This window comes from Xenopus tropicalis, chromosome 10, assembly GCF_000004195.4.
Source record: "Xenopus tropicalis strain Nigerian chromosome 10, UCB_Xtro_10.0, whole genome shotgun sequence".
NCBI classification, from domain to species: domain Eukaryota; kingdom Metazoa; phylum Chordata; class Amphibia; order Anura; family Pipidae; genus Xenopus; species Xenopus tropicalis.
Window position 1 is genome coordinate 11,644,330 of NC_030686.2, and position 26,230 is coordinate 11,670,559.

General features: G+C 43.8%; 2 protein-coding genes across 4 annotated transcripts; one reads left to right on the plus strand and one right to left on the minus strand.

The window, feature by feature from the left end:
* Positions 1-5,551: 5,551 nt before the first annotated feature.
* Positions 5,552-8,961, minus strand: prr15l (proline rich 15-like). 2 transcript variants are annotated; one of them, XM_031894706.1, is made up of 2 exons: positions 8,178-8,961; positions 5,552-6,078 (listed from the first exon to the last, which is right to left on the minus strand). In XM_031894706.1, the coding sequence occupies exon 2, from the start codon at positions 6,061-6,063 to the stop codon at positions 5,773-5,775; it is 291 nt and encodes a 96-aa protein (XP_031750566.1). In that variant the 5' UTR covers positions 6,064-6,078; positions 8,178-8,961; the 3' UTR covers positions 5,552-5,772. The 2 variants fall into 2 exon arrangements, with proteins under 2 accessions (XP_031750566.1, XP_012808387.1); XM_012952933.3 differs by having other exon boundaries at positions 8,205-8,945.
* A 6,600-nt stretch (positions 8,962-15,561) lies between these two features.
* On the plus strand, positions 15,562-25,970 carry cdk5rap3 (CDK5 regulatory subunit associated protein 3). Of its 2 annotated transcripts, NM_001011442.1 has the most exon segments (14): positions 15,643-15,659; positions 17,066-17,111; positions 18,843-18,974; positions 19,702-19,802; positions 20,601-20,649; positions 20,729-20,907; positions 21,285-21,421; positions 23,837-23,987; positions 24,076-24,180; positions 24,321-24,402; positions 24,996-25,084; positions 25,172-25,377; positions 25,518-25,689; positions 25,867-25,970. In NM_001011442.1, coding segments are annotated over 14 exon segments (1,521 nt in total). In that variant the 5' UTR covers positions 15,643-15,653; the 3' UTR covers positions 25,933-25,970.
* Positions 25,971-26,230: the final 260 nt, after the last annotated feature.

Below are 26,230 nucleotides of genomic sequence, written 5' to 3' on the forward strand. Positions count from 1 at the left end.
AACTGGGATTCAAAATAGGCCCTGGCATTTCCAGTACACAGAGGCCCAAACAGCCCCCCAGCAGCCCAATAAATAGTGACTGTCTGTGGCACCAAACAGCCCCCCCCCAGCCCAATAAATAGTGACTGTCTGTTGCACCAAACAGCCCCCCCCCAGCCCAATAAATAGTGACTGTCTATGGCATCTTACAGCAGCCCCTCTGGCATTTGCCAGAACCCACAGATTGCCAGTCTGGGCCTGTTAGGGCTTTCTCTCATACAAGCATGTTCAGTTTTGTGGGGGCTTTAGTTACCCCCCCCCCCCCCAAAAGTACCTAAATCTGGACCCGATTCTGCAGTGTCAAAAATGCTCAAGGTTGTCTTTCCCTGAAATTGAGTTTAAAGGGATTCTGTCATGATTTTTATGGGGTATTTTTTTTTTCTAAATGACACTGTTACATAGCAAATAATTCTCTCTGCCATTTAAACTTTTATTCTTGAACCAACAAATGTATTTGTAGCTGTAATATTGGTGTGTAGGCACCATCTCAGTGCATTGTGCCTGAGTCTGAGCTTTCAGCCAGCGCTACACATTTGAACTGCTTTCAGCTAACCTATTGTTTCTCCTACTCCCATGTAACTGGAGGAGTCCCAAGCCAGACTTGGATTTCTTACTATTGAGTGCTATTCTGATACCTACTGGGAGCTGCTATCTTGCTTCCTTCCCATTGTTCTGCTGATCGGCTGCTGGGAGGGGGGGGGGATATCACTCCAATTTGCAGCGCAGCAGTAAAGTGAGACTGAAGTCACAGGTCACATGACTGTGGCACAGTGGGAAATTAAGAATATGGTGGAGAAGCTCTATTAACTGATGCTTTTTAAAAAACATGTTTTCCCATGACAGTATTGCTTTAGTTACTGTTATACCTGCAAGTTACACGGTGGCTACAAAATCTGCAGGTTCCATGAACTTTGCTCTTTGAGTAACTAGGGGAACGTGACCGCCAAGAAGGTAACATATCAGTCAAGCGTTCTCAGGTGAGTCACAATGGAACACCTTGTGCAAACAGCAAGAAGGCAGAATACGGTGGCAATAAAGATGTGCAGGGGAGAGGTTGCACCTGTGCCTTTCTGGAGAATGTGGAAGGCTGGTCCCAGGAAAGTAGCACTTAAAAATGACCTAAATGGCCACGGCGTACCAATATACAGGTATGACACAGATGCTGTTAATATCAGTGGCAGGCAATCAAGGCCCGTGCTGAAATCCAACCATCTTATGAGTAATATGTAAATGAAACAGACAGTTAAGTCCCAGACAGGCGTCATTAAATAATTAGAGCACATGGATCCCAACCCCCCATCCCTTGGCTGCTCATATGCCAACATCGCTGGGAACACAAATACTTGCAATGTCTAGAACAGTGAGTCACGACCAATCAAAATACCCATAGCATGCCAGTATAACAAAGCCAGAAAGGCAATGTGGTAAACTGGTATTTCAGAGATCAAAGGAGCCTAGTCTCTAAAATAAGGGTTTATTTACTCACAAAGAAGGGAAGACAATGCTTTCTTGTTCCGAGCCCAAAGACACACCATGAGGCAGGAACCATCTTAGCACTACCCTTTTTTTGGAATAATGCATGAATATAATAACCCAGTATTTTTTTTTCTAATATGTTCCCTTTGCTGCCATTGTACCACCATCCCCTTTTTTGCTTTTTGGGAAGAAGTGAAACGGGAAGTTGGAACACAGCCAGCCATCACACATGTAGGTAAAGCTTGGCCAAAGGCACACAAGGCACCCGGTGTATGTAATAAACAGTGAAAAATGCAGATTTAATAGAATCCATAAGTCCTAGGGGAATATGAAACATTGAGGTGCAGGTTCCAATACTGTACTGACGTCAGATTTACAGAGAAACGGAGATGCATTTATGCACCAGTAACTCATTGCACTAAAAGCTGTTCACTTTGCACTACTGTGGGCAGAATAATTTACAACTAATACAGAAGAAAAAGATTTTATAGGATTCTTCCCTGTCTCATGAACAGAATCAAGCTGGGATATAGTATTGAGTAGACAAGGATATGACTAGGGCAGGGATCCCCCACTCAAAGTGTTGTTGTGCCACACAAGCATAAAAAAAGTTCTTTGGGCCAAATAAGGACTGTGATTGGCTATGTGGTAGCCCCATGTGGACTGCTGGCCTGCAGGAGGTTCTGCTTGGAGTAAAACTGTGTCTCTGGGCTTCCAAAACTTGCCTCCAAGCTAGAAATGTAAAAATGGCACCTACTTTGAGGCCACTGGGAGCAACATCAAAGTGGGTGGTGAGCAACATGTTGTTCCTGAGCCACTGGTTGGGGATCACTGGGCTAGGGCCTTGGAAATCCTTGAAGATGGCAAGGCATGTGTAAGGGCCACAGGGCTGTATTACAAAGGCCATTTTTAGAAAGAATACAGTGGTACACTAATTTGTTTTCAGAATTCTGCGGCTCAAGTAAATTGAAGAGTGGCACAACCATACATGTTCCTCCATTAAAGCAAGAGGCAAGTGGTACACCCCTATTTGCTCCTATGTGCCCTAGAGCAGAGCAGCCTGGCACACCAACGAATGTGTGAGCATAGAGATGAAAGGTCTAAGAAGGAAAATCCACATAGAACCATGACAAAAATAATCATTGAGCAAGAAGTTGTGTGCAATTTATTAGCAAAAGGAAATGTCAAAAACATAAGGCCTGCTAGCCCTGCGAGTACAAAACATTGCATGTGTACATCCTTACATTGTATGTGAAGCGTGAATCAAGGCTGAAATCAAGGTTTGCGCTAACTGTGCCGACAGACGTGACAGCTCAACCGGTACTAAACATACAACATATCTAAGTGCATGTGGAAAGGATAGAAGTCATGGACAGGACACAATGCTTAGGCCTGGGCTGGCAATCTGTGGGCTCTGGCAATGCCAGAGGGGCTGCTGTAAGATGCCATAGACAGTCACTCTTTATTGGGCTGGGGGGCTGTTTGTGCCTCTGGGTACTTGAAATGTCAGGGCCTATTTTGTATCCCAGTCCAGAACTGATAATTCTCCACTATGAAGCAGGGAAGGATAGATACAGGCCCAGACTGGCAATCTGTGGGTTCTGGCAAATGCCAGAGGGGCTGCTGTAAGATGCCATAGACACTCACTATTTATTGGGCTGCTGGGGGCTGTTTGTGCCTCTGGGTACTTGAAATGCCAGGGCCTATTTTGACTCCCAGTCCAGGCCTAACAATGCTTGTGCAGAAGATGTACTGTATCTAATACTATACAGATGTACGGTATCTGACACTATACAGTGTAAACGAATCAAATGATTAATCTGCACACAGTGAATATACATTCCCTGCGTCTGAATAAATACAAATAACAAAAGCACAGCAAATGAGACACAATGCGTTTTGCTTGCACGTTAAAGAACGATAGATTTTATGTCAGTTATACAAGAGCGATTTACTTGTAAACATAGAAGTCTATTCCTGAGCCTTTGTGGTTTCGGAGCTGGCAGAATAGCACTGTAATATTGAAATAAAAAAAAAAACAGGTATTGCATGGTTAGGGGTCAGAGATGGTTATTTGCCTGGAGAGGTGGTGAGGTGCACGGGGGGGGGGGAAGTGATGCATTAATTATTATACAACCCAGCGGTCCCCATTCTTTTTTTATAAATGAGCAACAGTCAAATGTAAAAAGTTGTAAAGAGTTGGTGAGCAACATTTAACCACTGTTTGGGGATCAATGATATAAACGGACACCAGTGTAGGATATGTGATGCATTGGGGGATTAGTGATGTGTGTGTTTTATATTTTCATTGCAGTGAGGTGATACAAGTAAGTAAATGTAGCTGATATGCCAAACATTTGGCCAGTGTTTCAAAACGAAATGGTGACCAAGAGTCATTTGATATTTGTGTAGAGGCATATGGTGCATAGGATGAGTAGGAAGGAGAAGCAGTGTATGAACAGAAAGGAATATTGCCTAAAAACCCATTAATGGGAAGGAGAAGTAGTGCATAAACTGCCTGGAGCATTAGGTGATACATACATTAATCTAGAGGAGACGCAGTGCATAAATTGCCTGCCGTGTTGGGTGGTACATTAGCATGAAAGGAAAGCAATGCAGACATTGTGTAAAGGAGAAGCAGTGCATAGAAATGCATAGTGAGGTACCCACAGATCTTACCAAATCTTACAGCCTGCAAAAATCTTTTTACCAGTAACCCTGTGGGGATCCAACTCACTGCAGGACTGTAATGTGGAGTGCATGGCTGGATAGGGTACGTCTGAAACTGTAGGAGTGTATGTAGAAGTATGTGTAGGGTGGGCATTGCATATACTTTAGAGATGATGATAGTGAATGCATGGCACACTGAACCTTTAAATAAAAGCTATAAATAATATAGCTACACCTGGCAAAGCCAGAGGGGCTTCCTTTCCCAAAAATGATAAGCCAGTTCCCCATATACCAGATTCAACCTTTACAAACACAAGGGCTGAACAGGCAGTGCTTACATAAATATACAGGCAGTGATGGAAAATATAGCAGGTGCGCCCTTCTGCTCTGCAGAATATGTTAGGGCTTTCTACTTATAGGAATGGGACCTGTTATCCAGAATGCTCGGGACCTGTGGTTTTCTGGATAAGGGATCTTTCTGTAATTTGGATCTCCGTACCTTAGGTCTACTAAAAAATATTTAAACAGTAATTAAGCCCAATAGGACTGTGTTGGTTCCAATAAGTATCCCAGTCAAATCTTAGTTGGGATCAAGTACAAGGTACTGTCTTATTATTACACAGAAAAAGGAAATTATTATTAAAAATATTGTTTGTTTCAAATGGAGTCTATGGGAGACAGCCTTTCTGTAATTCGGAATTTTCTGGATAATGGGTTTCCACATAATGGTTCCCATACCTGCACCTGATGATAATAACAATATTTATTATTCTGTCGGTTAGATATATAGGTGGAGGCAGTCATACGTACAGTTAATTGATTGTTACACATTACTGTATATCCATTTGGCAGTGCTGTAATTAGATGTTACTAAGCCCCATAGTGAATAGTATTTTAGGGCCCCTAAAGCTTATGGCAGTTGACCAGGTTTACTAATATAAATAATGACTTTGCTTATTGATGGACCCTCTATGCTCCAGGGCTCCTACAATCGCAGGGGGTCACCTTCTTTTCTAGTTCCACCCCTTGCATTGGGTGTGAGTGGCCTTGCAGTCACATGAGGGATCAGGACAGACTAAACACGGAGAAGACAAAAGCAGCATACGCAGACATACAATATGAAGAATGAATGCCTCTGCTGGCAAGGGCCGGAGCTGTGCACGCACCCTGTAGCACAATGCGTGCATCATTTAATGTGATTGGACAAATGAAAGCCGAGTATTCACAAGCACGGTTGGCTAGAGGTCATGCATGAACAGCCATGGGCAAGGTGTTGCCTATTTATTCCAGCTGGGGTGAAAAGGCTGGAAGGCGGCTTTGTAAAGCCAGGTTTGTTTTTGCGTAGGAAGACGTCACAAGGGCAAAATTTTATCCTCACTTCCGTCGGCTGATTTATTTCACCAGTTTACAAAAGGAGCAATCGGTTTAAAGCAATCAAGTAACTATGAGCCCCCCCACATATGTTCATGAGGAAGGGGATCCCGCTGGAATTTTGCCTGGCAGGGAACTCGATACACAGTATGGGGGTCCTGCTGCCTTATTGCCTTGCATGTTTTTTAGCACAGTCTCTGTTCGTCAGCTGGAACCTCATTGCCCTGGTGGTGGTTCGGGACAAAGTCCTGGGGTCTCATTAAGCGCAGGGCGAACCTTCTTCCTTTCTTTAAAACGTCCCGAGTTGGACACTTTCACGTGTTTACCCTTAGTGTTCTTATCCACAATTCTCTCTAGTCGAGCAGTGTAGTTATTTTCTCCTTGGTTTTCCTCCGGTGCTTTCTCATCGCCTATGTGCTCTGTCACAGACTCGTACACAACCTTGGGGGTGGATTTCTTCTTGCGCAGAAAGGTGAGCTTCCACCAGCTGTGCGAGGCCTCCGCCATGGAGACAGGAGGTGGCTGGAAAGGGAAGAAAGCATATGCTGAGGAAGATAAGGAGACACCGAGTGCTTTAGTGGGACATGCAGGAGATACCCTTAAGAATCATAAGGATATTTACTGGGTCCCACTGCATCTGTGTGACCTTGTGATGTTAAATAAACACTAAGGTGTCATACCATAGGTCAGGGGCCCCCACCCTTTCTTGCTCATGAGCCACAGTCGAATGTAAAAAGACTTGGGGAGCAACACAAGCACCATAAAAGTTCATGGAGGAGCCAAATAGTGTGCATAGAGGCTACGTAATAGCCAATTATAGCCCCTATCAGCTTACAGGTAGTAATTCTTGTTTTTATTCAACCAAAACTTGCCCCCAAGGCAGGAATTCAAAAATAACTCCCTGGTTTGGGGGCACTGGGAGCAACATCCAAGGGGTTGGGGAGCAACATGTTGCCCCTGAGCCACTGGTTGGGGATCACTGCTCTAGGGTATTACTGTGTCTCGGTTAAAAAAGAAATCTTTTGGTGCCAGATGAAATTGAGAGCAGTGGATTCCATGCTTCAACAAACAGACCTTTTTTGCTGTGACGTTCTACCTAATGATTATTAAAATGGCTCCTTCCGATTTGCTTGGGGCAAAGCACTGTTTGTAGAACTGAGATTGCCCAACCTACAGCCTTTTTTAGTTGGTGGAGGATGCAGGGATTATTATCTGCATGGCCAAGGACCACAGTAATATAAAGTGTTATAGTTGCCATCTTGCCCTGCTGCCTCTATTTTTCCCTACTTTACCTGCAGATCCCAACTCTTCCTACCAACATCTGCTGCTGTGAGGGGCCAGGAGTACCTACAGTTTTGTTTTTGTACCCCCATAAAGATAGCTCTGCTTTGGCCATAGTAACTAAGTGGAACTAAGTGGAAACTAAATGTGTCTTTCCAAGGGAGGGAATATAACATTTTATAACATTTATGCCACTCGTGTTCCACTTATTTCCTTGACATAAACATTTTAAATTCCCCAACCCAGGGACTTGGAGCAGTGGCAGTGGGGGTTATGAAAGGCAGTTTGGTGAAGGGTTTGTGGAGAAAATGTATTTGTTCTCCTATATCAGTGATCCCTAACCAATGGCTCGCGAGCAACATGTTGCTCCCCAACCCCTTGGATGTTTCTCCCAGTGGCCTAAAGAAAGGTGCTTATTTTTGAATTCCTGGCTTGGAGACAAGTTTCGATTGCATGAAAACCAGGTGCCATGCCAAACAGAACCTTCTGTAGGCTGCCAGTCCACACAGAGGTTATCAATTAGCCAATCATAGCTTTTATTTGGCACCCCCAGAACGTTTTTTCATACTTGTGTTGCTTCCCAATACTTTTTTCCATTTCAATGTGGCTCACACATATAATAGGTTCTGGACCCCTGTCCTAGATATACCTGAAAGCCTAGCTTGAGTTCAGTTGGAGTGACATTTGGAAGTAAGAATGTATTTCTAGAGTTGGAACCATGGCTCATATACTGATGTTTCCTAAATCTCTAACATAGTTATGAGCTGAGGGGGTATTTCACCAAAGCTTGGACCTCCATGGTGAATCTTGAACTAAATAAGTTCAACAACCATATCTACAGCAGATTATTGGCCCATTGCATGGAAACAGTTACGGCGTAGCAAATGATTAATTAAATACAAGTTGCTCCACTGATTTGGATGGATTGTTTCCAAGAATATATATGGGGCCACACTCCCACACTGATCTAGGCTGGGTACAGGGAAACCAAGGACAAGGGGATGGTGGATACAAATTTTAAAAAGGCGTAAGGAATGTAGACAAGAATGGGAGTAAAAAATGTATTGTACATGGTAACAAAAATATGCTTTTATATGTTTCTGCTTGGAAGTAATGTTGGGTTGGTAGTGGCACACAGACCAGAAGTGCTAGGGAGAGAGCAAGACCTGAGGAGATGCAATGAGAATACCCAGGGAGAAGAGACAGGTTGGGAGGGAGCACAGAGGGAGTGAGGATCAATGACTGGGGGAGGGCAAGTAAGAAAGAAGAGAAGTACTGTATACCTGAACAGTGTGTGTTTGGGGGGGGGGGTGAATATAAAATGAAGGTGTCACAAAAACCTGGTAAAACGTAGCGATCAAACTAACCTGTTCCTGAGAGTTGTGTTATTAGGCTGGGGAATGTACGTTGCCCCTCTCCTATCTGTGCCCCTCGGCGATGGCAACTTGTTCCTTGGTGCGTCAGCACATATGTTTCCCCTTCAGCTACAGAGTTGTCCAAGTAGTAAGGCCTCCTCTTATCCACTGTCAGATGGTTATTCCCAAGTCTGCCCTCTAGAGAGGTACTCTAATCTCTCTCTGTGTGCCAGGTACACAGGATGCCAGCGAGACTGCTGTGTGAATGAAAGTCTCTCCTGCACCTTTGAAGGTGCACAGGTGTCAGTTTTATTCCCCCAGGCAGGAACTTTTCTCCTTCTTTTTAGGTGCCTTAAGCTGTTTTCCTGCTGCTGTCACTTTGCTGCTCTTTCTTCTTGCAGTCTCTAGAGCTCCCTTTCTGCTTTCCAGTCATAAATTTGGTATCTAAAGTACTGAGAACAGGGTTGTCTTAATTTCTGTCTCCAGGAGAGACAGTCTCTTTCTAAGCTGCAATATCTTTGCCTTCTCCGTGTTCACCTCACAGGTGTGTTTCTGTCTCCAGTATGCAGAGAACCCTCTTTCGTCCCCCCCAGGTAGGGATGTCTCTCTCTGCCAGTTTATAGAGGTGATTCGCTTTCACTGGAGTCTCAGCCTGGTACAGGTGTCTCTGCCTCTTTCTGAAGGTTAAACCTGACCCTCCCAGCTCAACAAACAGGAGAGAGCAGGAACTGTGACATGAATATTTATAGAAAGGACACACCTGTCACTTTGTAACCAAGTCCAGCAGGTGACTGTGTGGCACAGGAATGTACTGCAGTCTAAACAAGGGCTAAGTATCACCACACGCCCAAAATGTGAATAGTGGAGGAATGTAGAAAATCTTTAAATCTGTACTACGACACTAGCCTATTAGGGTTACATCGGGGAACTAGGGAGAGACCGTTTTTGCCCGCCAGAAAAATTCTTCAGCCTTGTGATTGCAACAGCAGTGTCAGGAATCCATGTTGTGCAACTATACTTATTAATATGTGTGGTGTTCTCCGTTACATGGGTTTATACTCTCTCGGGGATCAGCGCTGCCTTTTGCATAGCGTGTAGTCTGTGTTGTACCATTAGCCCCTAGCAGTTTGTATTTGTGCTTACACACCTATACAGGTATGGGATCTGTTATCCAGAATGCTCAGGACCTGGAGTTTTCTGGATAATTCGTCCATAATTTGGATCTCCATACCTTTTAGTCTACCAAAAAATCATTAAACATTAATTAAACCCAATAGGGCTGTTCTGCCCCCAATAAGGGGTAATTATATCTTAGTTGGGATCAAGTACAGGTACTGTTTTATTATTACAGAGAAAAGGGAATCATTTAACCATGAAATAAACCCAATAGGGCTGTTCTGCCCCCAATAAGGGGTAATTATATCTTAGTTGGGATCAAGTACAGGTACAGTTTTATTATTACAGAGAAAAGGGAATCATTTAACCATGAAATAAACCCAATAGGGCTGTTCTGCCCCAATAAGGGGTAATTATATCTTAGTTGGGATCAAGTACAGGTAATGTTTTATTATTACAGAGAAAAAGGGAATAATTTGTAAAAATTTGAATTATTTGTTTATAATTGAGTCCATGAGAGATGGCCCTCCCATAAATTCGGAACTTTCTGGATATAGGGTTTCTGGATAACGGACCCAGTATCTATATGTATGTTTGCTACTGGGAACAATTCTCCCTTCTTTTTCTGCATTGCTGTGGGTCTGAAGGCAACACACTTATAAAAACCACCACTTGGTATCTGGTCTGTTATCCAGAAACCCATTATCCAGGAGGACCGACATGATGCAGTGCTATTAGGGCTCTGGCACACGGGGAGATTAGTCGCCCATGACAAATCTCCCTGTTCGCAGGCGACTAATCTCCCCGAAATGCCATTCCACCGACGAAAAATGTAAATCGCCGGTGGGATGGCATACGCGGCGCCGCGATTTCCCTGAAATCGCAGAAGTTTCCTCGCAAGACAACTTCCGCGATTTCAGGAATGGCATTTCGGTGAGATTACTCACCTGCGACAGAGCCCTTACTGTATTGTATAATTTAAACAATCAATTTGTTTTCAGTTTGACTGATTGGGTAAAGGAAGGGGGGGGGGGGGGGGGGAAGGGAGCAAAGTTACACCCCTTAGTGCTCATACACTTAGCATTTGCATCTTTGTATATGGTGTGTACTGCTGCACCAGAATGAATACGTTGCTTTTGGGTGCTGGCTTTGGGTGCTTCATCATCTGGCAGGAAATCTCCTCTCCTGCAGGCGCCTAAAATAGCTGCCCCTTTACATCAGTAGGAATCCAGGTAATTGCTAAAAAATTCCCTCTTTCCCATTTTTGGGTGGCAAATTACAATAAAGTAACCCAGTGAGATGGTAAAGCTGGGCATGCCTAGTAAGAGCCGCTTATTTGGAGAGGGGTGATCCCTGGGGCCAAAAGATAATGGGGGCAGAGGGTCACATCTTCCCAAAGAATGGTTAATGAGATATTTATATTTTTTACTTTAGGGGCATTGGTGCCCAACTTGGCAGAGGTCACTTTTTTCTGCTCCCTTACTTACATGAGGCTGAAAATAAAGAAGACTTATGGGGGAATGTAATAAAAATCGCAAGCGGTGTGTAAAATGGCGTTTTTGCAAATGTTTAGCGCTGCTTGCCATGTAATACTGCTCACTAAACATCTATTACATTGGGAATGTTTAACACATGCTTGAAGATCACCTATAATCAGGGTCGGACTGAGCGGCCCGGACCCTGTGGGGGGTGCAGCGGGGGCATCTTGGGGGTTTGGTAGCAGCGGTGGGCCCTGCACCCCTCAGTCCGACGCTGCTTATAATTGGTGCTTAGTGAAGTAAGTTCTGTCACATGACTTACTGTGTATTATAATAAATAATATACCCCCTTTGGCCTCATTCTTGCACTGGTCATCGAATGCCTCCATTACTTATTATGTGCCTATATTTTGCATTATTCACTATATAATCATAAGTACTCCAATAGAAAGCGGTCTATAGGTAGCCTCCCCCAACAACGTCACCCTCCCCTGCACCCCTGTTTAAAGGACAAACAAACCAGAAATAAGGAGGGCCTGGCAATTTGTTAAGAACCTCTTTTGCCAACCTGTGGCGCTTTGCTTCATAGCACAACTGTGCAACTGTTGGCCTCAGTACAGTAATGTATGTGCCAAACACAGAGCCACCATGGGAACCTCCCCAGCCCAAGGCAAGGGAATTCTGGGAGTCAAGGAGCCCAAGTTCATTGGCCTGGACTAAGGTCCTGAACTGAGATATTGATGCCTACTAACCTAACGTTACCTATCCCTTAAGGTAGGGGATGAATCAAATTGTGTCCCCAAATTGTGTTAGAGTGCTATGCAATAAAATGAATGACAAAAACACATAAAAGCAACAACAGAAGAAACCCTTTCATTACCCAGTGACAAGCAGCTGGGGAGCATTTCTTGTGTCTCCTAATAGACATTTTTTTCACAGAGACAAGATCATCGGAAATCACTGTATGCGCTTGGAAACACTGTGTAATGACCAGCATTGTCTTGTTTAGTAGCCATGACAAGTAGCTGCTACTAGTAGCTCTGTGTGTTTTCACCCTAAAGGCAGCCATAGACAGGTCAATCTGACACACTCCCACCGATCAGCCCACAAGCTATGGCTCCTCTTCCCTTGTCATGCACTGGCTGATATGGTGCATCAGCAAATGTGATTGTAAACCTGCCCCACCCCTGACTGATATCTATAGTACAGGATTGGTTGGCCACTTCCTACAATTTTAACTTTGTAGAGTGTAAGCTCTTTTGGGCAGGGCTCTCTTCACCTCTTGTATCGGTTACTGATTGCTTTATATGTTACTCTGTATGTCCAATGTATGTAACCCACTTATTGTACAGCGCTGCGGAATATGTTGGCGCTTTATAAATAAATGTTAATAATAATAATAATAACTGTATGTGTATGGCCACCTAAAGGGGGTTAGGAAATGGTTCCTACAAGTCAAAGACAGACCTTCACTCGGGAAGGTGATTAAAGGTGGCCGTACAAGCACTGAGACAGAGTCTCAGCTTATTTGCCCATGAATGGGGCCAGTCCAACTAATATCTGGCCGAAAATTGCCCAGATTATAATTGGGCAGGTATAAAAATGTTGTCAGGATAACATTTGGCTTGATGTTTTCCTTGCCCAACAGCCCGCATAGCGTTGTCACGATTGAATTGTTTGGCCCTCAGGTGGGCATATCGGGGAAAGATCTCACCAAACAAATGGATATTTTTATGTATTGAAAGCTTTAGATTGGGAAGCTTAGCGGGGCAAAGGAAACAACTACACTGTTTACCACTAGGAATTAATTATAAAAGCAAAAACAATGAAGCAGATATTGTAAAACAGAGATATTTTGATGGCAGTGTTTTATGTATTTAACATGTAAGTTTATTATTTAGGAGACAATGGTGTTGGCTGTATGGTGCTGCTCCTTGAGGGAAATCAATAGCTGAGATACAATTTGCATTATATGAAAGAGCTGCTTGTACCATTCACCAGATTCAGCGCTTGCACAATCCGGGAAGTCTTATTGTGCAGCCATTGTGTACATAGCAGCAAGCCTGACTCAGAGCTAACACAGCCGGGGGGAGGGGGGCCAAGACAATGGATTCTACTCACTCAGCTCCCAAAAGGTGACAGATCATTTAAAATCTCTTTTCTTTCCAGAAAAGCAATTATATACTTACAAATATTGCATATTAGCTAGAGATAATGGTTAGCAGGGATCTCCACTGAAAACTGTGATTTGCATGAATTTAATTGCTATTGGCAGCATTATCTGGCGGGTTATATTGCCTGTACTACTGGTTTCAACTACTAAAATAATGACTCAAGGAGTCAAGCTGATAAAAAAAACAAAAACAAAAACAAATAATGCCGGGATTCATCTCAAAACCTTTTCATTGTGGTTGAGTAATGATGAGAGAAACTGGCCTATTTTGCTTTGCTGAACCATGGGAAATCGCAGCCTATTGGCACAAATGCATTCGAGTCAACGGAAAGGTGGGATTACATTGCGGTTTAAGTGTTTTTGTTGGGGACAATCTGGATGGCGCACTGTTTTTGCAAGGCTTCCTGCTCAGTCCAATTGACACTTGCCAGACAGCAACTTAAAGGGCAACTACGGCTTCTGAACCAAACGTGCCCCCCACACAACACAGAAACCCCTAATGTACCTATTACTGTAATCTGTTCCTTCAATCAGTATAAATACCATTTGTATGTGCTGAAATCCAGCTGCAAAACAAAAACAGTTCTTCTCTTTTTGCATCATTTGAAATCCTGGCAGGGGAGGAGGGACTAAAACATTTATGTTTGAATGTCTTCAGTTCAAATGACTGGTGGGGAATTCCCCGGCATTTAAACCCTTGCGGGTAGTACAGTCACAGACATCCAATCACAATGGTTCCATTGAACTTGTTCAGTTAGGTGTTAGCTGAAATTGACAGGTGTAAGGAGGTAAGATCCAGTCACAATGGTACCATGACCCTCATTGGTGCAGGGGTTAATCCTTCAAAGTACATGGCTGGAAGTGTGAAATGTTGTGGGGTAAGGATGTCAAAGCGACATTGTATATTGATGACAAGCGGTGTTGCAGGCCCCCTCCTTTGTTCAGGGCTAGTTTTTCCATGGGATGGCTAGCCATGCTAGCTTTCAGCAACTCCCAAACAGCCTTTAGCTAAAAAAGTATAACGGTTGTTAATTCATACCTTTAGCTTCATTCTACCCCATCCCTAAAGGGCCGCTCTGCTGCTGGGTTCTACTGCAAAGGATTGCCGTGACATTAACCTAGATGTCCTGTCTGGATTCCTCATTTGGAAATCCAGACAGGCAGTTTTCACCCAGACAGGCCCTCTGAAAACCTGGCTGTGTGGGTGAAAGCCGGACTAGTGGCAACCCCATGTTTAGCCTGTGCAAATGGAATAATATCAAGGTAGAGCTGTCAACGCCCCATATTTTTTTGTGAGTTACACAATTTTGGCTTCTCTCCCCTGGTATCCCATCACCCTATGGCATCCTCCAAAGTTTTTGCACATTTTCCCAAGGTTTCATGTTAAATTCCAGGTGTGCTTGCAGAGGTAAGCATTCATTGATGTCATAGGAAGCTATTGTACATGTGTGGGCATTTCAGTAGCTTCAGGAAGGCATTTGTGTGCTCTTCACGTCACTTCCGGCAACAAGTCAACGCATGACATCACTTCCGGAAACATGCGCTTACACTTGACATCACTTCCGGAAACATGCGCTTACACATGACATCACTTCCGGAAACATGCGCTTACACATGACATCACTTCCGGAAACATGCGCTTACACATGACATCACTTCCGGAAACATGCGCTTACACATGACATCACTTCCGGAAACATGCGCTTACAAATGACATCACTTCCACATGTTGGCCTAAGTTTTCTGCCAATATTACTCCAGGGCTGACTACTCTTAACAGGGTGGTCACTCACATTCACCAACCTGCGTATGAATGGCCACCACGTTTTCATTGTCCCATTTCTATGAATCCGTTAAGGATCCCCAACCTTGCTTACTCGGGAGCCACAGTCAAATGTAAAAAGACTTTGGGAGCAACACAAGCACCATAAAAGTTCATGGAGGAGCCAAATAAGGGCTGTGATTGGCTATTAGGGGCCTCTATGCACCCTATCAGCTTACAGGGGCTTTATTTGGTAGGAAATCTTGTTTTTATTCAACCAAAACTTGCCCCCAAGTCAGGAATTCAAACATAACTACCTGGTTTGGGGGCACTAAGAGCAACATCCAAGGGGTTGGGGAGCAACATGTTGCCCCTGAGCCACTGGTTGGGGATCACTGCGTTGAGGGGAAGCAGCCCAAATGGAGAGCCACAGACAAAACAGCCAAAAATATACTGGCTTTCTATATTTTCATAATTCATTCCTATTATTACTATTGGCATCATGCACCATGTTTAGCAGGCAGGAAGCAACCCTAGCAGGGAGCCTACAGATCTCATAGTGTGCCCCTGGCACAGGGCCAGCTTAGGGGCTCAGTGGATTGTTTTCCATAGTACCCAGCTGCTGTAAACACGGTAAAGCATAAATAAATAAGTGGCAAGGTGAGGTAATTATATAAAGACACATGAGCAGCCACTTTCTGACTGAATCCTACTGCAACGTACTATTTACAGGTCCAAACCCACAACACAGAGCTTAGCGCCCCCTGCCGCTACGTTTACGGAATTACACCCCTCTGGTTATTGACAGTCCCCCTTGTGCTTTGATTGGCTACATTTTTTTTATGGGCGGGATGCGAGTGTGACACGGCGCGCTGTGATTGGCCAGCCTGGCTGTGTCCGGTACACGTGGGCTGAGAGCTACCGGAGCCGGGATGCAGGTAATGGTTGGGCTTTGGGTGACGTCAGTGTTTGCTCTCCGGGCGGTGAGGGACGGGGAATGTGACGTGTTTGCTACGGGGCTCGGCTTCTGCCGTGACAGCGGTATATAGGGTATAATGCACACGTCAGAAAGCCGGGTTGTTCTGTCCAGCTGGTGTAAACAGCCTGCGCCCTGTCAGATTCCAGCTGCCCGGAGCCTTGGGCTTGGCGGGCCCGTTCTAATAAGGCTTTACCTCACCGTAATCCTATTCATTGCTGCACAGGCCCAGCTGAATGAGGGGGGAGGGGCACATTAAAGGCAAAATAACCCCCTTTTTGACATGAGCTTATCCAGTTGGGCTTATTGCATAAACACTATATGAGCAGTCATATTTAATACAATATTTACACAGACTGAGGTAATAGTGCTCACTGAGCCCATAGTAGGGTGACCTGATCACCGGCACGTCTAATAAATCCATATTGCAGGGCAGTGTCCGACTGGCCCACAGGGATACCAGGAAAACTGTCAGCGGGCCCTCCTGCTGCTAGCCATTTGGTCTAATTCATAGTCATTTCTCTATGGGGACAAAATAACTATACAGAAGAATAGATTATAGTATATAAAGATAAAAAAAATAGGAAAATATAGAGACTGAGTAAGAAGCGGTGGGCCCCTGGGGTCCCAGTCCGACACTGTTGCAGGGCAGCACTGATTACATTGAAAATGAACTGCAATCAGTTTAGCCCTGCAATCAGTTTAGCCCTGCAATCAGTTTAGCCCTGCAAGCTGGATTTTGTAGACGAGTCCCTGGGCACCCTAGAACATTTCCCACTTAGGTTCACAGTGGCATGAAACCCCTTCCTCACCTTGTTCCCTTGGAAAGTGATGGATTTGGGGACTTAAAGATCCTCTGCCTTCCCTGTTAGGTGTTGTATGTGTTTGAAAGCAGAGAAACTTAAGTCCCAGAAACAATCACTTCACAATGGTATGAGGGAGGGGTTGCAGGACACTGTGAGCCTAAGGAGGGTGGGAAAAGGGTCCTTGCAAACACACCATGTTTATATACACAATGCATGTTATTTTTTGCACTGGAGATAAAGGCAAGGTGTGGCTGGTGAGACATAATAAATGCCCTAACAGAAGTTGCACAGGGTCTAGGGGTGACCAACGGTAGCAGAGCCAATGTGGCAGTGGCCCAGCATATCAGAATGGGAGGCCAAAGGCTCTGCTGCTTCATTGTCAGTGCTCCCCAGGGGAGTAAGGGAGAGAATGAGCCCGGATCTGGGTGGACGTTGGACAGATGGAGGGAGAAGAAACGTAGCTTAGAAGGATTATAGGCAATAGCACCTTAGCTTGTATCTCTGGACAGGATGGCTGCCATGGAAGAAACAACTAATCACCTACAATATTATTGCCTTATAGGACATACAGAATGTGCCGATTGATATACAGACGAGCCGGCTACTTGGTAAGGGGAAATAAAGTTTCTGTGGAAGCAATTATAGGCTGTTTTAAAGGAAAATTAGGGTTTTTATTTTCGCCGTGTAAAAACAAGGAATGAATAATGTAGTGACCAAACCCCAAGTGTTTAAGGCACTACCTGGCCTATCAGTGAGCCAGCCCGCCCCCTGCATACTCACAGCCCACCCCCTTCCTTCCATTGCCACCAGTAGCCACTCCTTCCCCATCCATCTAGCTGTCACTCACCCCCCCCCCCCCCACCCTGATTGTCATCACTGCCAGTAGTCACCCATCCCCTTGAGCTGTAACTTACTCTTCTGCTGGCGGGCTTTGGGTCAGTGGTCTGCTGGGAACTGTGCTCCCCCCCCCACGTGCCTACCCTGCCTAACCCTAAATCATATGTGCAGTCAAGTCAACTGAAGAGAAATGCAGAATTACAATTCTTCCATAGTCATTGTGCATCAACAACATTTTGGATAAAATCTGCCCTCCATTTCTCCCAACATAACACTCCCTGCTCCTTTGTGCATTGTGCTAGTTATAAGTGAAAGGGGCCCTAGTTACCATAACTATTTGGGCAAACATGCCCTATAAGTTTCTTGTATCACTTGCCAAATGGATATATATCTCACCTTATTATTACTAATATATTGTTTTCTCAACTTGTATTTATTTTATTATCAAGTGTTTTTTTCCTTTTTCTAGGGTTAAAAAATGTCTCTAAAGCAAATAGCCATAGTGTACAATATAAAGCAGCTACACAAAAAATTGTGGTGTGCACTGACCCATAAGATTTCATTCCCTTCATTTTAATAGGATTTCAATGTGCCTACAAATGTAATAAAACAGGGAAATATAATGGCTGCTCGTGTGTTGGGCCCTGAGGGGATGAGGTCACATAGGAGCAGAAATACATAATATTAACCTCCTGTGGTGCAGGCTGACAGCTGGCTAAATTCTCCCTGCAGGGAGACAACTATTCTGCATGGGCACTGTATGTGGTACCTCTGAGTGGTTCAGCCTGCTGGCACAGCAAAGCTCAGGCTAAGGTAGTGTCGGTGGGACATTTAAAAACAGCATACCTCCATTCCTCAGCCAGGCAAAATCCTTCTCCATATTTATGAGAGATGCAAACCGTGGCAAACATTCCAATGCATTAAAATAAATGCACAGTAAAACAGGTCACTGCAGATCAGTGATATGTGAGTGAGATTGACTTTGTAGCAAGTATATAGATTGTAAGCTCTACGGGGCAGGGACCTCCATCCTCTTGTGTCTTTGACTCTTAACTTATTGCAACTGTATCTTGTATTTATTTGTGCTTATTGTAATACTTTGTATTTATATATTTTAATACCCCTGTTTATATTAATGTATTCTACTGTACAGCACTGCGTACATAAGTAGCGCTTTATAAATAAAGTTATACATACATACATACAAGTAGCCTTAACAATGAATATGCCCTTTGTGCCATATCCCTCAGTATGCACGTATCCATATGTGTATCCTAGGGTGGCCAAATCACTTGAAAATTCAGGGGCACATCTAGAAAATACAGCTAGCAGGGCTTAACTGATTACAGTTTAATTTAATATCGGTAATGCCCTGCAACATGTATTTATTAGATGTGTCCCTGAATTTTTGAATGAGCTGGTCACCTTAGTATATCTGTATTAACAGGAGCTGTCTTATTCTTTGCCTTCTTTCTTAACCTGCTTCTCTGGTATTTTTGCAGATTGGCTAGTGGACCGGCGCCACTGTACCCTAAAATGGCAAAGCAAAGTATTACAGATTAGAGAGAAGATCAACCAAGCCTTGCAGGACATGCCAGAGCATGATGAGATCCGGGGTCTGCTCTCTGGGACATGTAAGTGGCAGGCATAGAATTTACATCTGAAGGATGTTGTGTTGTATTGGGCATAGTAAACACCTACTAAAGCTGGTATTAGGTAGATATTGAATATTTATGTGTCCTTGGATTTATCTGGTAAACTAACTAACTGCCTGTATATTCCTCATTTAATGGATATTAACACCCATTTTTTTTTTTTCAAACACAACTTTTTGAAAAGAAAACACAATTTCAAGCAACTTTGCAATATACATAAATTAAAAAATATGCAGCCTTTTCATGATTTTTAATGTAATAATCTGGTTTGGAGCAGTTCCCTAAACCCCGCCCCCTGTTCCCCTGCTGATCTGACTACTTTTTGACTCAAATAAAATGTAACAGTAGTCGCCTGCCTCCAAATCTCACAATGCCCTGTACATATATCATATATTTTGTATATTTTCTCTTTACTGGGGTTACAGAGCAGGGCAACCTAGTAAAGCTTGCCTTGTGTGTCTTGGTGACCTTAAATATTCATCTGTATAGAAATAGGTTTTCTACAGGTTTATAATTAGAATATATTCTGTTTAGTAAATTATTTTTTCATTTAATTTTGATGAGCAAAAGTATGTAATTTAATACGACTCTAAGTGCTTATAGTTATAAAAAGTAATTCCTTCCCCTCCGTGGTTATAATAACAGGTGGCAAATGCTGAATGATTTTCCATTGTTATTAATTAATTCAAATATTCCTACTGCCCAGATATTAATTACTTCCACTGTCTGAAGATTGTGGAGATCCTGAAAGGAACCGAAGCCGCAACCAGGAATCTGTTCGGGAGATATTCGTCTCAGAGAATGAAGGTGATTGGCTTATTCCCAGCAGTACATTCATCCTTCTGAAACCGTGAATAATGAAGCCTCACACTAACTAAATGTTCTAACCGGTTTAAATTGATTATGTGCAAATTTACTTTGGACTAACCCATTAATTAACACAAACCACCCTTCCCCAGGCCAGTGATTAGATCAAAGTAGGCTCCTGTGCTGGCCCGTTAGGAGAGAACATCATCAACACAGTGATGTGGTCCCTGCTCAATGGGATTTTCATGCCTGATGGATAGATATCTGGCTGATTTGTGGCCAGATATCTATTGGAAAGCAATTTGGCATAGACACATAAGTCGCTGACTCAGTCTGAAGGGGCCATATCAACATCTTAAGAGCCTGTTCGCATTTAAATTAACTTTTAGTATGATGTACGCAGTGATATTCTGAGTTAATTTGCAATTGGTCTTCATTTTTTATTTTGGTGGTTTTTCAGTGATGAAGCTTTTTGTTCAGCAGCTCTCCTGTTTGGAATTTTACCTTGGCAACCAGGCAGTGGTTTAAGTGAGAGACAGGAATATGTATAGGACAGGGACTGAATAGAAAGATAAGTAATAAAAAGTAACAATAATAATTAACTTGTAGCCTCACAGAGCATTAGATTTTGGATGTTGGGGTCAGTGACCCCTATTTGAAAGGTAAAATGCTAGGAATCGGAATGTTAAAGCAAATGAGAGGCAAGTAGCATGATTGTAGTAATCGGTAAGATTTACTGGCACAGCTTCATTGTTTACTTTTTATTATGGTATAATTGCTTGTTGTTCTTCTCGGCAGGACTGGCAGGAGGTGGTGTCTCTGTACCAGGCTGACAATACTTACCTGGGTGAGTATGTTATGCAGTAGCAGGTTTGTGTGTCACAGGGCAGTGATCTGAGAGCTCACCGTGTGTGTCCCTCCTGCAGGGGAGTCGGCCAGTCTCCTGATGCGCAGTGTGAGCTATGAGATCCCAGCTCTGAGGAAGCAAATGTCTCGCTGTGAGCAACTGGCTCTGGAGAGTGAGCGCAGGGCGGAAGAATGCTTGCACGGAGCAGCAGAACAGCGAGAACAATATTATAACAGCTGCAAAAACTATGGGATCAGTGTAAGAACATGAAGCCTTTGCCAATGCTTACTTTTGCCCCCAGCCCAGTTATATCCTTATGTCTTTCTCTCAATGGTCCTCTCTGATTCCCTGCAGTCTACCTCCTTATAGTCAGATTTCTTATCTAAACTGCCTGTGGCTTATTACTAGCTTGGACAAATGTTCCCCGGGGCACTAACTTATAGAGACTTTACTTACATTATATTATCTGCAGTACACAAATGAAAATTAATTTTCTGATAGGATGCCATGTAATATTGCACTGGGACTTGTGCTGCTGACAGCAAACACGCTTTCCCTTGCCCTCTCCCTTCAACTTGCTGCAACAACAAGTTGCACTTTGTAGCTGCATCATCCCATTTACTTCTGCCGTGCAGGGTGAGGATATACAAAAAGAGTTGCTGGCATTGGTTTGCGATGTTCCTTCTGTCCTGAGGCAGATCGGTGCCGACTCAGCAGGGCTGTTGCCTGCAATCCAGCTGTACCAGGCCTGTGTGGCCTTTGTCTGTGACAGGTGAGACCATAGCAGAAAGAAGGACAAATGCAGGAGTGGGACGGGGGATAAAATCATTGTAGGTATATGAGAATATCAATTTTTGTGTGCATATTATGGAAAAGAGAGAAGGTTACAGTTATCAAGAAGAAAAAGGGGACAGGTAGAACATGGTGTAGGACAGGGCCACCCGGAAGTGAGCAGCCCAACGTTAGCCTAACATATGACTAGGATCTGCCATTTTGCTTGGCGCAGATGAAGCATTTTCAGTTAATGAGAACCATAAAGGAGCCATGTTTATGACCACTATTATGAGAACTGTTACTAAAGTCAATGGAGAATGCTTGAGCACTGCCTCAAAAACAGTGTATCGTGCAATTTACTAGGATGTTTGTTTGTGAATTGGCCTTTGTAAATGGCGTTTAGGCATGTGATTTTGCATTTTGTAATGTGTATATAAACCATAAAAATATTATAAGAATTCAACCCCAACAGATTAATATTCTGTTGTACCTTTGCAGTAATAATTCATCCTTTGGGGGTAAGTTAGTACCAGCTTTTCTTGCCGCTTAGGGATGACTTGGACCCATTCTGCCAAGTAGATTTGGTGCAGGTTATTCAGGTTAGTGGGTAATTGCCCCATGCGCCATTGCTGTTTGTAATAGTTGGCATCTCTGTGGTTTCTCTCCACCAAGTCTCCATCTTGATCAGAGTTTTTTGAGTAACTGCCTTTTCAAGGAAGTGTTTGGGTTCATAACTGAACCACAGTGCCCACTGAGATATCCAAACACATGGCTATTGTTTTGTACCCTTCTCCTTATACATATGCCTTTGTGTTTTTACCTTCTTTGGCATGCATTTTCCCAGCTGTCCCTCAGATCCACAGCTTGAATAATGTTCCCTGAGGCTTATGGCACACGCATTTTGATTGCATCTTCTGTCCAGCAGAAAACAGCAGGGATACAAAGCCGCTGTCCTCCTCTCAATGCTCCTGAATGGATTAAATGGAAAGCTGACACACACATCAGCGCTGAGGTCAAGCGAGCATTTTGGCACCGAGGTCCCCCTGTCACCAATCTTAGTGTGTCACTGGTTAAAAAAAAAACAAATGAGTTTCAGTATTGTCAATGCTTTGATATAAAATTCCAAAGAGAACAAAGTTAGCAAAGTGACAGACTGGATCAAGGGAAAGGCACATGATATTGTATTGTATATATTAGGGATGCACCGATTCCAGGATTAAGTTTGGGATTCTGCCTTTTTCAGCAGGATTCAAATTAGAATCCAAGCATCTGCCCAAACCTGAATCCAAATCTTTAAAATCACGTGACTTTTGGTTACATGAAAAAGGTGCTCGCTTCTATTTAGCCCTTTTGTAGCCTAATAAGGATTTGGATTGAGTTTGGTATTCGGTCAAATCTTTCACAAAGGATTCAGGGTTTGGCCAAACCCCAAAATAATGGATTTGGTGTAGATATATATATATATATATATATATATATATATATTAGAGGAACGGAGCTTCCATTTGAAGCAGCGTAGGGGGTTCCTCACGGTGAGGGCAGTGAGGTTGAGGAATGCCCTTCCTAGAGATGGGGTAATGGCAGATTCTGTTAATGCCTATAAGGGGGGCCTGGATGAGTTCTTGAACAATCAGAATATCCAAGGCTATTGTGATACTAATATCTACAGTTAGTATCAGTGGTTGTATATATAGTTTATGTATGTGAGTGTATAGATTGGTAGGTGTGGGTTGTGTGTGCTGGGTTTACTTGGATGGGTTGAACTTTATGGTCTTTTTTCAACCCTATGTAACTATATATATATGTTAATACACACAGTGGAACACAAAGACCTTTGCCCCCCCTGAATTCTGACAGAGCTGTATTCCTGAGGGACAGGCTGGGGGGAGGCATTTAGGTATCCCCCACACTCCTCCCTTATTCAGGTTTGCAAGTTAGGGAACTCTGGAAGGAGCAGGGTGCTAAGGAGTTCCATACTTAATGCCTACTCTATGGGAGCTGGTTAGAACAGGGCTGCCAGTGCTGGGCCCTTGAGAGGTGCAGAGCCAGTGAGAGGTGCAGTTCACAGCATTGTCATAAAAGTGTCATTTGTATCTGGTGCCTTTGTAAATGCCACTCCCAATGTATTACAAGTACTACAGTGAGAAAGAATTATAAGCAATCTGCCCAAGTAAGCTTTAAAGCAGGACCTTCTTTACCTCCTATATTGGTCATTATTAAGAATGCAGGGGGGAGGCAGTTGCTAAATCAAGGTTAAGGGACAGAGATTCAGGTGAGCAAAATATTTTCTGTAATATGAAGGCAATTCAGGCAGACAAGGGTTAAATCAAGGGTTAATAAAGACACTGGGGGAAATTAAATAGACAGATTTATGTACAGAAAAGTTGTTTATTGATTTCATTTCCCCACGCAGCTCTCCTGAAGAGGCCCTTCCTCTCCTCCGGCATGTACAGAAAAGTGGGGACACCACCATCTATGAGTGGCGCGTAGGGAAGGCACCAGAGAGAGTAGAGCGACCTGGGAAAGAGGAGCAAGAGACCCCAAAATGCCTAGAGGATGAAGAGGTTAGTGCACGGTGCTACGATAAGGGAAGGTCCTTCTCTTACAGGGTCTTCAGTTCTTGTGTTGCTGACCCTTGTTTTTCCATTATAGATCAACTGGGGAGATTTTGAGGTGCAACCATCGGCAACTGCTGAAACAGAAGCAGGGCTTGACAGTACGGGGGATATTGACTGGGGCATCTCCGTAGAGCCAGAGGTACAGGGAAAATGTAAAGTAGAGATGACCAGTAAAATGTAGAGGATTCTGCTACATTTGGAAATGGAATTGCATGAAATTGTTAAAACAACTCTTTGTGTTTGGCACTACCTAATACATTGCTCCAAATATCTTCTCAGGCTGCAGAAGGGGACGGCATAAACTGGGACATAGGGGAGGAGCCTGCTGCAATGATCACTGTGCTCGAGACTGGAACTGATGGTAGGAGCTGTGCTGTTCTGCTCCCAGCAGGTGTCACTGCATAGCACCCTTGGTAAACTCCAATGAGCAAAGTATCTCTTAATTCTCTTAATACTGTAAGTTTATTGTTCATTAAATTGTGTTGCATTTCTTTAATTGGAAACAAGTCTTCCGAGAATCAGGAAAATTAGGTCAGCTTTTGTTTCACTTGCTGCAGGGCCATTAGCAGCATCTAGCAAATAGTTTTGGATCAAGGGCTGGTACTTGGCCCCTTTGCTTTTAATATGGTGTCTCCCTGTGTATTTGGCTTAGTTGTGTAGGTGACTCTGCATAATCCCCTTATGACCTGGTCTCACAGTGACACTTAATGAGTCTTTGTTTTGGTTTAAGTCATCTTGGTGACATTTTGTGACACTATCCCTTCCTTGGTTTTGGTTGCACCAGGTGAATTTGCCCTTTGGGGCAACTGAGACCAGTGGGACACTATCTCATCTTTTCTCCCAGCTGCCCCAGAAGAGAGACTTTCTCACCATTTGTCTCAGTTGCCCCAGAAGACTTTGTCTTGGACTTGGTCTCATTTGCCCCAAGTAACTGAATCTTTCCCATTTTCTTAGTCCCCTCAGGTGTTGCTCGTGGTGTAGATGCTCTGTCGGTCCTTGAAAACACAGACACAAGAAATCAGTTTGTGGATGAATTAATGGAGGTGAATTTTCATTCTGTTACTTTTCTCTCTGCCACTATTTCCCATCTCCCCTGCACAGTGTAATTTCATCACTGCGTCCCTTTGCAGTTGGAGTTGTTCCTGTGCCAGTGGCAACAGAGCATGGACTGCGACACAGACATTGTCACCGTAACACAGTTCCAGACAGCCCCATCTATCCTGCAAGCACAGACTCAGGAGAAAGTGCTTGCTATGTTATCTGTTGTACGGGGCCTGATTAACCGACTGACCGACACACGGATGCGCCAGCTGTTCCTTATTCTGGCATCTCCCAGGTGAGTCCCTGTGTATTCATGGAATAGGGATACACTTCCATGTGTCCTAGTTGGGGGGATGCATGGATGTGATTGCACTTACTCCTTGACACTGGGCAGTTGAACCATGCGAGGAATTAATAACACAATGCTGTGTTTAGATATGTGGACCGTGTGACGGATCATCTGCGCCAGCGCCTGCGGCAAGCACAACTGCTGGAGAGGAAGAGTGAGTCTTGGGTGGAGAGAGGCAGGGCAGCGCAGGAAGAGAGACAGAGTCTGGAGCCCAGACTGTCCCTACTACAGGAGAGAAGCCGGGAGCTAAAGAAGCAGGTGAGCAGGCAATACAGTAAATCGCCTGTGGGAAGGCAAACGTGTTGTTTTGTTTTCCAAAGTCATGCAGAGTTTCCTTCTGCAGGAGATTTAACCGCGGGCGACTTGCCCAAAGAGTCCTGAGCAGAAACCCTTAAAGATATAGGCCTACCTCTCTCTGTTCTTTATGTTTTGCAGATTGAAGCAGACCTATCCAAGAGATACAACAACCGCCCTGTCAATCTCATTGGCACAGGCCTCTGACGTTTATGAACTCCAATTAAAAAAAAAGCATTATTTTGGTAAAGTCTGAAAGTTTTTTTATCCTGAAAGGAAAAGTAGCCTCACTGCACCACAACCACTGCCTTCCTCATTGTTTGCCCCGCTCACCCCTCTCTTTCATTGTCTTTTATTCCCTCCAGTCCTCTCCTCCCCTTCTCTTATCATACATGCCTGTGACGTTCCCCTATTCTCTCATCCTCTCATATCATACCACACTGGGTGATACATGCTTTTCCCCTCTCTCTCGCTCCCTAATTACATCCCATCAGAATGACAAGTG

Bases quoted from the DNA above. Each gene is read 5' to 3' on its own strand.
- prr15l (XM_031894706.1), bottom strand. From the start codon at position 6,063: ATGGCGGAGGCCTCGCACAGCTGGTGGAAGCTCACCTTTCTGCGCAAG.
- cdk5rap3 (XM_031894068.1), top strand. The intron at 19,803-20,600 runs GTGATTGGCTTA...TCTTCTCGGCAG, and splicing joins ATTCGTCTCAGAGAATGAAG to GACTGGCAGGAGGTGGTGTC. The intron at 20,908-21,284 runs GTAAGAACATGA...TCTGCCGTGCAG, and splicing joins GCAAAAACTATGGGATCAGT to GGTGAGGATATACAAAAAGA.